A 12144-nucleotide genomic window follows, 5' to 3' on the forward strand; every position below is an offset into this window, starting at 1 on the left:
GGACGCCACATCGTGCAAAGACCTCCAGAGCATAGTTGGGGACAGAGAACTTGCCATTTCCCATTCATTAAATGTCAGAGTAGTTTCCCTCACAACCTCAACATTGTCTTATCATGGAAGCAAACAGAACATCAAATCCTATATATATATATCATTCCCCGTGATACAGGCTGTGGAGCCTTCAGAAGGTCCTGAGCTTTCTGTGTGTGTTCCAAAAGGATCCCACCGTACAATTAAAAAAATTCACACATTCAGTTAGGGAGACCAGAAGCCGAAGAAGATGGGGCTCATGCACCTTTGATAATTGTTTAGAAGAGGGGATTTCTGCAAGGGCCGCTACACATTAAAGGCGCAGGAGCCCTTTCAAATTTCCCACCTGCCCATCATAGTTCCAGGTCATCCAATTTAATTAAGTGCAGAGCCCATTAAGTGATGCACAACGCCGACTGAACCAGCCCACAGTTCAAAGAGGATCCAGTGGGAAAACACACAGCGGTCATTCCCTTCTCTTGTTGGATTCCACAGACTGTCGTCGTGCAAAGTACCTTGATACTGGATTAGCATTTACTAGCAATGACTCTGCAGGAAAGTTCCCCCACCCATTCTGTGCTCAGATACCAGCAAAGGGAAGAGAAAGAATACCGAAAGTGTCTGCGACAGAATGGACCAATGAAACATTTGCCCATGTTTCTTTGGGGTTAGCCTTGACATGCTCTCACCATCAGCTGAGCTTCTCTGCACCAGAATATACCTGAGACATGAAGAGGAACGCTGACCCCTGTCAACCCCCCCTCAACCCCCCCCCCCCGCATAGAACAGTCATAGGCCATTCTCTCAAGGAGCCCTGGAGCAACAGGCAACTGTGGAAGCACCATCACACAGCCTTCGGGAACAGAAGCGCTTTCCCTGTGTGAAACGGAAGTATTCCAAATAGGCCACCCGCGGTTCAATTTTGCGAAAAATTTTTTTTGGGGGGTGTTGCTGCGCGGGGGTGGGGGGAGGAACCACCAGCAATTTCCCACTGACCCGCCGATAGGGCCTCCTGACCAAATAAAAAAATAAAAATATAAACGGGAAAACAGAATCTTCTGCCCAAAAGTGGCACGGCAGAATAGGCACGAGAAAGTTTTTGCAGTAGAATAAGTTGCAAGCCAGCCAAACCACTGACCCCAAAGCGAGTGTCTTGTGCCAGGAACACTAAGAGTCGGACGTGTGCCTTGGCAGTTTGCAGTATTAAGACTTCCTCCCTGCTATCTCAGTGCACCTCTGGGCTTCTGCTGAAATATGCCAGGGCAGGGACGGGCGGGAACGTTAGCTTAGCACCAGACTTTCAAGCCTATCAAGCATGCCAGGGGGGGATGTTGACTTAGCACCAGACTTTCAGGTATGCGGTGGGGTGTGTGTGTGTGTTGACTTAGCATGGGGTGGAGAACCTCAGGTTTCAGGGCCAAATGTGGCCCTCTAGCCTTCTCTGCCTGGCCCCTGGGACTCTTCCCATGTTGACATACTCCTTCTTGGTCCATACCCCCCTACCCCTAGGCAACACCCAGCTTCAACCACCCAGCTCAGGTGCACATTTTCCCTGGGAGAGAATGTGTCCTTGAACTCTGATAATCCTTCTTTGTTTGCCTGGGTAGAGGACCAGGAGATGAATTTGGAGTGTGTTTCTATGCAGAAACCCTTGGCTTTTACCATTCAAAGGGAAGAGTCTCACATCTATTGCACCATCCGCTTCGCCTTTATCTTCCCACTGTTCCTCAAAGACCTCCAGGCAGCACGCCCAGGTCTCCCTCACAATACTCCTATAAATAAAGCTGAGAAGTAGTGGCTGAGTTTTTGAAATTCTACCCTCAATATGCAGCACCAACTCTGCTTATGCTCAGACTTTGGTATGTTTCCAGAAGGAAGAAATCCCATAACTGGAACCGGCTCTTGTGTTATTTATTTCTTAAACTTGTATTCCAAATTTCCTACAAGGAGCTCCGGGCAGTATGCATAGGTATTGTGCAAAAGCCCTCTCTCTTTCCTTCCATTTCAGCCTCACAACAATCCTGGGAGGTAGGTTAGGTTAAGAGACGGTGACTGTTTGAAGGTCACCTGCTAAGCTCAGTAGGGAAGCAGGGATTCATAACCAGGCGTGGATCTACACACGGGGGGGGGGGGGGGGGGGGAGCCGCTATGAATAATTCAGAAATTCAATTGTTATAACAAAAGAAAAAAATGCTATGGAAAACTGTCTAGGATTTTTTTCTTTGCTCTCCAGCGCCCTCTGGTGTTGCATGTTTATAATGCATTCAAAATGCTGTTTTTTTGACTAATGTGGCAGAGTCCCAGGTCTCTCAGGTCTGGCTCTGACACTCTAAGGCCTGCTTCATCCCAGAAGAAGTCAAAGGGATGTTTCTGGACAATTTTAAGGATAGACTGTGCATGATATTTGCTGCCCAGGTGCTACTGGAAACAGCGAGTGAACGCCACCTTGGCTCCTGTTTTGAGAACTGCATGCCATCATCTAATGTTGGCAAGCTGGTGAAAACATGAGGACTTGGAACGTGATGGGGGCAATGGGTGTGGCTGAACCGGTTTGAATCCATATGAATGTAATGTGGCCTTCAGCCCAAATGTGACTTTTATTTACATGAAAACGCCAGGCACTCTGGGGCACTGAGGGAATAGGGTGTCGCTGTTTTCATCAGAGAAATGTTGGAGGGCATGGTTTCAAAGGGTGGCTTGAAGAGGGTGTGTGGGACCAGAACGACCTTCCTACCTACGAATCGACCCAACAAAGACTATTTATCCAAATATGCTAAGATAAATTAAATAGAAATACTTGCAAAATAACAGGTAGGCTAAGGATTTAAATATGTGAAATTATAAAACAGCATGTTTAAGTTAAGATGAAAAGAGATAAAGATGTTAAGAGGATTAAGTAAATTGTATGAGATATTATCTTGGAAAACCGTTACAATGATATATAATGAAGTTCAGTCAAGGGAATTTGAGGAAGTCATTTAAGAATGATATTACAATTGGACCAAGTTCAGTTATGATTTTTGTTGGGTTTGTTCGTTTGTTTAAAATTTTGGAAAATTAATAAAAATTTTGAAAAAAACAAATTTCCTTGTCTTCTGGGGACCCTTGCAACATTTGAAATGCAGTGGACAGGTACTCAAGACAGGGCCTTTTCAGGTGTGGCACCCAAGATTTGGAACAGCTTCCCAAGGAAGGTCCGCTTGGGCCTATTCCTGATTTAAGATAGGCAACAAAGACACCACTTGAATACTGAATAGAAACCACCACCACCAACACCATCACCAGAGCCTTGAGTTTGCCAATTTCCATCCCTTCTTGCCTGGAACATTTGGGCTGCAATCCTATATACCCTTACTTGGGAATAAGACCCATTGAATGCAATGGGACTTACTTTTGAGTAGACCCGGTTAGGGGGGTGCTCTGGCGTCTCCCACAGGAACAACCCTACAATGAGACCTGCTCCTTTTGCATTTAAATTGTTTTGATGTTTGCATTTAAACTGTTCGATGAAGAAGGTACAGGATACCAGTTATTTAGGAAGTATATATTTTATAAAGGTTCTACAGAGGAACCGCCTGAATAAACCCACAGGGCTCGTTGAATAGGATTTGACAGGTTTGGGACTGCTGAATATAATGTCATGGGGGCCAACAAGTGGGAAGGGTGAGCTCTGACAGAAAATTTGGGGGGAAAGAAAAATGTGAGGGGGGGAAAATGTGAGGGGAAAGAAACATGATGGCTTTAGGTTAAAAAAATGTGAGCCCAGTACCCCAAAACCGAAACTTTCACCTCAAAATCCAAACATGGATGTTTGTTAAGGGGACGTCAGTGACTGACCAGCCACAGTCAAAATATCAAATTACTGTATTTTTCGCTCCATAAGACACACTTTTTTCTTCCTAAAATGTAAGGGGAAATGTTTGTGCGTCTTACGGAGCGAATGCGTGGTCCCTGGAGTTGAATTGCCCAGGGGCAAAAAGTAGATCATGCTATTTTTTTATTTGAAAGAGGGAAGTGGGTGTTTAAACAAAGCCGCTGATCGTTTGCCAATTGGGGAGAGAGATAAGGGATGCTACAGATAAAGGAGGCTGCCTGGGAGGGGGGAGGTAAAGACAGCAAACTTGCAAAGGGGGGAAACAGGAAGACTAAAGCAATAAGGAGAGAAATTAGAAGAAAAGGAGGAGCAAGAAACTGCTCCAGCTAAGGAAAAGACACTAAGGCAAACAAGAGGGAAGGGAGTGTTGAAAGGAAACAGCTGTTCAGTGGGATCGGGAGAGAGATAAGGGAGGCTAGGGGAGGCTGCCTGGGAGGAGGGAGGTAAAAGCCCATGGATCCTCAGGATTTTTACATTTGGTCACCCCAAATTCACCATCAGATCACATAGCATGTCTATGGCTACAGCCTGCACCAAAAAAATCATGCACCCACTGTTTTGTGGGGCCACAATGGTGCAAAAATGTGGTTACAAAGCACAGATCCACATGGATCCGCAGGATTTTTGCATTGGGTCACCCCAAATTCACTGTCAGATCACATGTCTGTGGCCACAGCATGAACCACAAAAATCATACATCTACTGTTTCGTTCAGAATTTTTTCCCCTTGTTTTCCTCCTCTAAAAACTAGGTGCATCTTATGGTCAGGCACGTCTTATGGAGCGAAAAATACGGTGAATTGTTTTGAAGTTGGCATCTAAACTGTTTGATGAAGAAGGTACAGGATACCAGCTATTTAGGAAGTATATATTTTATAAAGGTTCTACAGAGGAACCGCCTGAATAAACCCACGGGGCTTGTTGAATAGGATTTGACAGGTTTGGGACTGCTGAATATAATGTCATGGGGGCCAACAAGTGGGAAGGGTGAGCTCTGACAGAAAATTTGGGAGGAAAGAAAAATGTGAAGGGGAAAAAAATCTGAGGGGAAAGAAACATGATGGCTTTAGGTTCAAAAAGTGTGACCCCAGCACCCCAAAACCGAAATTTTCACCTCCAAATCCAAACACGGATGTTTGTTAAGGGGACGTCAGTGACTGATCAGCCACAGTCAAAATATCAAATTACTCCTGTAAACCAGCTGTGAATATATTGTGCCTGAAGAAAAATAATATTGTACGTTTAGAACCCTCACCAGATCCTGTTTTTTTTCTGAGGAAAAAATTGGGAAAATTTCTGAGGGAAACTCCATCCCCCCCCCCCCAATCGCTAGGCGATCTGAGAAGGAAATAGTTTTTATGATGGCGATTTTGGGATTACTTCGTATTTCTGAAATACTGTTTTCTGTGCCTTTGTTAGCTTCCTGAAGAACAGGAGGGATGGAAGTTTGAATATAAATATATAAGTATATTTGTGGTGTGAGGAAGAAGTTTGAGTTGAGGGAAAGTCAAAGAAGGGAGAACTAAGGCAAAGGGAAAAATGAAGGAAAGCTGACTGGCTTCTTCTGCCCTATATTGTTGTTTTTAAATTGTAAATTGTATTTTTTTAAAATTGTAAATCGTGGCTGGGGATACCCAACCAGATGGGCGGGGTATAAATACTAAAATTACCATTATTACCATTATTATTTAAACGGTTTTATTCTTCCGTTTTCTAGATGGCTGTAGCCTACCCCAGTGTGGAGTGTGTTTGTGTAAGAAATCCAACAACAATTTCTTGTGTAAGAAATCTAACAACAGCAACCCTGGTTGAAAACCTCCACACAGCAAAGTGAATGGAAACGATTTGGGAAGCCTCGCAACGGTTCCTCGAAGCCTGCATTTTAAACGGGAACCATTAATGGCTTAAAATCTGGACTGAAAACCAGTCTCCCCCAACTTTCTGGACAACAAGTTCCCTCAACCCCAGCCGGCTGCCTTGTATCCATCTTGCTAACTTATGGTTCTCCAGTTACACTAATTTCCCTGACATGCTAGATTTCATGATGCGGGGCTTCTCAATCAGGGCTATTTTCTCTCCACACACTCCGTGTGTTGTTCAAACCATGCCGCACCAGTGTTGAAAGAAGAATCCAGTTAGCGGCCCAGCAGTGTCTAGGCTGAATTCAAAGCGCTGGTGTCGACGCTCACATGCAAAACTAGGGTAATTTATACAGCACCTTCTGCATGAGCCTTCTGGCATTTTATATTTTTTCTAACAGGGTCCTGTGCCTGGTGCCTCCCTTACCAGAAGCCAAGCTGATGCTCACCACAAAAACAGCCCTTTCCCCTGTGGGAATTCTCCTTTCTAACCCATTTTGAAAACAAAGAAGCATTCGCCTTGCAAGCAGAAGACAAGCATATCAGGGAGAAAGATTCTGGTCCAACCTCTTCACTGCTAGTTTTCTACTTATGGGACGCTTTTCCCATTGCAGAATATTCAAGAGAAAGAGAGTGAGATACAATCAAGAGACAGAGAAACAGAGAGAGCTGAAGTCTTACAGATCGGCAGCTGCCAAGATAGAGAGCCCTTGGTTCATTCAGCTGTCTACAACAGGGTGATGACTGAGGTGGAGTTTTATCCCTGATGTGCTAGCTTTTATTTGCAGGGATTTTTACCTCTTTTTTCCTATAAATTACTTCAGGACAGAATAAAAATAGATTTAAAAAAGGTCCCCTGCTTCTCTTCAACTGCATTATTCTGCAAATCCAGACAGTCAGGTTATTTTTGGGGGAGGAATTCAAGTGCATAGCAGAAACTCAGGTTCCCAGATTTAAAATGGATTAAAGTGCCCTAGCATGTCAAATCCACCTAAGGAAAACCAAAACTCAGACTTTTTGTGGTTTGGAAAGGGACAGAGAAGAGTATTGAAAAGTGTGGGATGAATGAATGACTAACGGGAAGACATGTAAAGACCCTGCAAGGGAATCAGGATAAATGCTCATTATCGTATAACTTCCCCATAAGCAAACCGTAACAAATGCTCGATGAATACTGTGTTTAATCTAACCTCCGTGTAAGCTTTGTGCAAGCAAACCGGGATGAATGCTCAACAAACATATAATCTTGGCTCTTGAAGAGAGAACACGGGTGAGAATCTAGGAAATGCAAAATTAATGTACATTAAAGCACTCAGCTGCCCTGGAACAAAGCAACACACTTCAAAAGAAAGAAAGAAATTGGACTTTTTGTGGGTAGGAATTTGACAGGGGGAAATGCATTAACAACACCCCTGTCCCAAAAACAAACCAGAATGAATGCTCAATAAAGAATGGATATAATCAAACAAGTTTGGTGTAGTGGTTAGTTTTGCACCAAGGCCCGAGAGACCTGTGTTCGAATCCCCACTGGGATGACCTTGGGCCAGTCATTCCCTCTCAGCCTAGTCTCCCTTGCAGGGTTGTTGTGTAGAAAAAATGGGAAGGAGGAGAACGATTTGCTCTGGAGCTCCTTTTGAAGGAAAGGTGGAATAGCTTAAGCTTTGTACAAGCAAATCAAGATGGATGATCAATAAAGAGGCAGACTGGAACAGCCTAGGGTTAAGAAACCTAAGAAACTCTAGGCAGATGGGCGTCATTTAATAATATTTTAGGAAGCTGCACCTTATATCCCCCCCCCCCCATGGGTGAAACAGGGAGAAAATCAAGGCAGTGTTTTATCTGGGGCGAAAACTGGGAGAAAATCAAGGCAATGTTTTATCTGGGGCATAAAATGAAGAGACTGTCTCTGGCAACTGGAGTGGATGGCAGTGGGAGAGAATAAAATGTAAAACAAGGATGGGAAATACAGGCACCACTTTTCTTATAAAAATATTGTCGCAGGACGAACAGCAACATGAAGCCCAGAGGTGCAAGATGCAAAATAATTATTAATTGTCCTGAGACCAGTAAAAATGTGGCTCTTTTTTAAAAAAAGAAAAGAAAATGTGTCTGTTTTTGACAATAACACCCTTGAACCTCTTCAGACATTACACTGAGAAATGTTTAACAATTGAAATAATTAATCATGCGGATAATAATAATAATAATAATAATAATATTGCCCAGACCACTGCAGTGCACATCTCCTTTGTAAAAGTTATTTCTCTGCTCAGGTATATTCAGGTGGGAAAAAACTATCAGCTTTAAAAACATAAGAATACAAAGTTGGTATGATTGCTTTCAAAACCCTTTCACAAATCATATTTTAAAAAGTGCTTACACATATTTCGCCACAGTTCACGCCCAAGTGCCCCCATGTTGATCTTCTCTTTTGAACGCAATCAATTTTGGGTCTTTGTTGCTTCTGCTGCAATTTTAAACATTTAACAGTATTTCTGAATTATTGTTTTGTTTTTTAATTTGCACAGATACACGGAAAATGCAGTCATATCCACTGAACTGAAACGAGCTTCTGGTGGGTTGCTTGTGTCCCCCCCACCTTTTCCCCTTGGGGGGCTGGAGAGATTGCCCTAGATGAGAGAAGAATTCATTTATAGAAGCAATATTCTTTCAGTGGAAGGTTCGTATGCACTGCCTGCCATTGCAACTCAAATTCAGAGGAGAAAGCAACCAAATGTATAAACCTCCTGACATCATCAAACATGTTAAAACCAAGAGTCTAGCTTTTCAGTTTTCCTGCAAGCCGAGGTCAAAACGTTGAGGTTGGTGGAACTCTACGCTAAGCTGTTATGTTGCTGGGTGCTGTCTTCCTTCCTACGGACATACAGGAAAGAGCACCAGGGAAAGAAAACCAGTTTGTTTCTGCAGCTCCCCCAGAAAGCACTATGAGCGAAGCCAAGCAATTCTTGGCTAAACCATCACAACGATTAAACAACAGAAATGTTAAGCACCAAATTTTTGCCAGAAACACGCCAGTGATGAGCTAATCCCCATCCTTCGTTTTTCATTTTTGTTTTCCTTCTTTAGAAAATAGAAAAACACAAACAAATCACAGAATACCGTTTTAAGATCACTTTAAGGCTGACATGAAACGAGACGCACCGTTACAACGTTCAATTGACGTCTCCCTCTTTAAAGCCTTAAAATGATGCCTGCAGATCAAAGCCCAATTACCAGCCAAAGCTCCAGAACTGTGCCTTTAAATTGACTTTCTTTTTGCTACTATGCTGAGTTTTATTAAGACTGAAAATGATTGGGGGAGGGGAAGGGGAAAGCCATGATGGAACTTAAAAAATAATTAAATACTTTTTAACTTCTGTTATCGTAATCCTCACTGTGATCACCATTAGTATTTGGTACTCAGTTTAAGAGTTAAAGGCCATCTTTTAAAAAAAAAAATTGCTTCCAGAAACAAATCAGAGAAGTTTTGTTTTGTTTTGTATTGATCCCAATATCAATTGCAATGAAAACCAATGAAATAACTTGTTTTGTTCTTTTCTGCAGGCAGGCGAGCTGCAGTCTGCTGATGCAATGGGTTCCCCATTCAGTTCAATGGAAGAAACTGATGTGCGCATGGATTTTTTTAGGGGGTCCATGAGCCAGCTTCTACCATTTGAGTGAACTGGGTGCCCGGTTTGCAAGAGAGACTGGCTGAAGACTGCCTGGCTGCCCAAAGACGTGTCAACTGGTGAGTTGCGGCACAGCGGGTGCAAGTCAAAAACTGGATTTTCATTGGCTTGGAAAGAAATAGGATTACACCCTGAGATACAAGCTCAGTATGGTGAAACATAAAGTATCACCCCCTTCCTCTTCCCCTTCCCCTTCCCCACCCATTAACCCCCCACCCCCCATCAGGAATGCAGTTATAACATTACAAACAGACTGGCCTGCATAAAAGGAACTGAAATACGTTCAATTAAAACAACTCCCATGCCAAATCATAAAACGAACATGGACCCTCTTCAAGTTTAAGCGTGGGCATTTTCACTTTTTTCTTTTTGCGCCAATCTAATAAGAGCAATTATATTTCCTCTTCATCTGATTTTTGTTTTAAAAAATCTAGTTTCATATATATATATTTATATACATATATAGACATAACTGTATATGCGCACACCCGTCTTGTACGTGCGCGCATATGTATATATATATAATTTCTGTCGTTAAAACCGTCAAAGAGCTTTGCATGAGGGAGGTGACAGTACATAATGAAACTCAGCACCTAAGGGCATAAGGCAGTTGTAGGTTTTTTTGTTTGTTTGTTATATATATTTTTTATTATTAGTATTATTATTATTATTTTCAATCAGCACCAATCCCTATGATAATGTCCTACACTTGGTGTAAGGTATAAAACTCAGAGGCGGAGCTTGTTTGCTTTACTCTGACCTCTGAAAGCGTGGAAGTTTGAAAATACTGGTTGGTTTTGCGTTGTTGGTTTTTTTGTTTTTTTTTTCTTCTTCTTCTCCTGCGTGTAAAAAACAAAAGGAAAGTTTTTCTTTTTGTTTTTACTTACAAAACACTGAGGATCTCTCATTCTCATATATATATATATATATATATATATATATATATATATAATTTGTTAAATACATACAGCAACCAGAAAGAAAACTTATTGGAAGGTTAGTTTCATGAGCTGTGTTCATGATCGTAAACATTTAACCCGCCTTTTCCCGCCCCCAATTTCCCTCTTTTAATTCTTTTGTTGTTTGTCTGTGACAGTGTGTGTGTTGTGTGTGTTGTGTGTGTCTGTGTTTGTGTGTCTGCATGTTTGCATGTGTGCTTGTGTTTAAAGGAGCTTTTAAAGTGAAGATTCGTACTGTAGCAATTCATACAAGAGAGGTCCGTCTCTATATCTAATCCCTACGGCGGTCGGGGTGACGTACTGTAGAATGTTTATAGTCCTTCTTAATCTCCTGTCTACAAAATGGGCGTCCCAAGCCGGGTACCTCTTCCTTGGGATGTCTATCTTAATGAGAGGGCCTTCTGGGTGGTAGGGCCTCCCGGACGGAGTCGAGGGTACCATCGCTCTCACTTGGAAAACTGGCAAGCAAGTCTCAGCCGTGAGTTCCTCCTGTTGCTCCGTGGCCGCTCTGGTGGGCGTTGCCTGGGCCGCCCTGTACCCTGGGGTCTGCGGAGCCATGGGTTCAACGTCAGGGGGCAAAGGAATGCCCCAGAGCAGTTCGGCGCAACAGGAGCTGGCAAAGATCTTAGCTCTTGGCCCCATGGGATGCAGGATGCCGTAGTACAAGAGCATCAGTGCCACCCCGGCGGCGAAGCTAAGAAAGACGCAACAGAGTGCTGGCACAGCGTACGAGTCAGTGGTGTCGGGGTCTCTGTAATAATACCAAAGGAGCGTCAAGGCAGCATTCTCCGTCAAGACTACAGTGTAATAGGCAAACATTCGGTATCGGGTCCGCCCTTCCTTGACATTAAACCAGCAAAAAATGTACACAATCCCTACCACCATGTTGAAGAGAATCTCCTCCCATTTAGACATGCAGAAGTCTGTCCCACCATGGATGATCCAGAAAGCCATGGCGCACCAGTGGACCACCAGAAAGATCCCAAAATAGAGCTGGAAGATGGAAGCAAAGAGGGCGAAAGAGATCACTCTGGATGAGATGGTGAAGAGACGCCAGAAGAGATGGATAAGGGCCCCTCGGTAGCTCATGCTCTTCTTGTCATCCCTAGAGTCCCGGAGAAGCTTATGATACGAGGCTAGCACCCAAGCCAGGGACATCAGGGAGGCGACAGAGGACACACCTGCCGGAAGAACACACACACACAAACCCACAGAGTTAAACAGGAAGCAAAAGGGACGCAGCAGCCCACATCATCGTCCCCCGGGGGGCAGGTGTGGAGCATGTTTACAATGCGGGTCGGGGTAGCGAAAAAGATCTAGAGGAGGAAGAGAAGAGAGAGTAAAATAAGCAGAACTTCCTACGGGAGCATGCCTGTGCTGCAATACGTCGAGGCCACCATCTGCATGGATGTGCATGGCGATGAGGCTCACTGTCCACCAACAATTCCCTGCGTGGGAGGCTTCTATGTACAGTGGTACCTTAGTTCTCAAACTTAATCTGTTGCGGGAGTCCATTTGACTCCCAGAACTGTTCAAAAACCGAGGTGTGGCTTCTAATTGGCTGCCGGAGCTTCCTGCACTCAGTCGGAAGCCGCGGAAGCCACGACAGACGTTCGGCTTCTGAAAAACGTTCACAAACCAGAACACTCACTTCCGGGTTTGTGGCGTTCAGGAGCTGATTTGTTTGGGAGTCAAGCTGTTCGAGTACCAAGGTATCACTGTACTCTGTTGTGA

The 12144-nt window shown here is 43.7% G+C and overlaps 1 protein-coding gene and 1 long non-coding RNA gene across 2 annotated transcripts in view; one reads left to right on the plus strand and one right to left on the minus strand.

Moving 5' to 3' along the window:
- LOC307212053 overlaps positions 1–12144 on the plus strand; it is a 326205-nt gene that overhangs the window by 100512 nt on the left and 213549 nt on the right. The window lies entirely within an intron of this gene.
- The window catches only part of XKR6 (XK related 6), a gene marked incomplete at its 5' end in the record, with an annotated part of 172786 nt that continues 171015 nt past the window's right edge, over positions 10374–12144 (minus strand). The window contains one exon of the mRNA XM_079968679.1: positions 10374–11591. Within this exon, the coding sequence (XP_079824805.1) occupies positions 10627–11591 (965 nt within the window). The 3' untranslated portion in view covers positions 10374–10626. The remainder of the gene's footprint in view (positions 11592–12144) is intronic.

This window comes from Podarcis cretensis, assembly GCF_951804945.1.
Source record: "Podarcis cretensis genome assembly, chromosome: 3".
Taxonomy (NCBI): domain Eukaryota; kingdom Metazoa; phylum Chordata; class Lepidosauria; order Squamata; family Lacertidae; genus Podarcis; species Podarcis cretensis.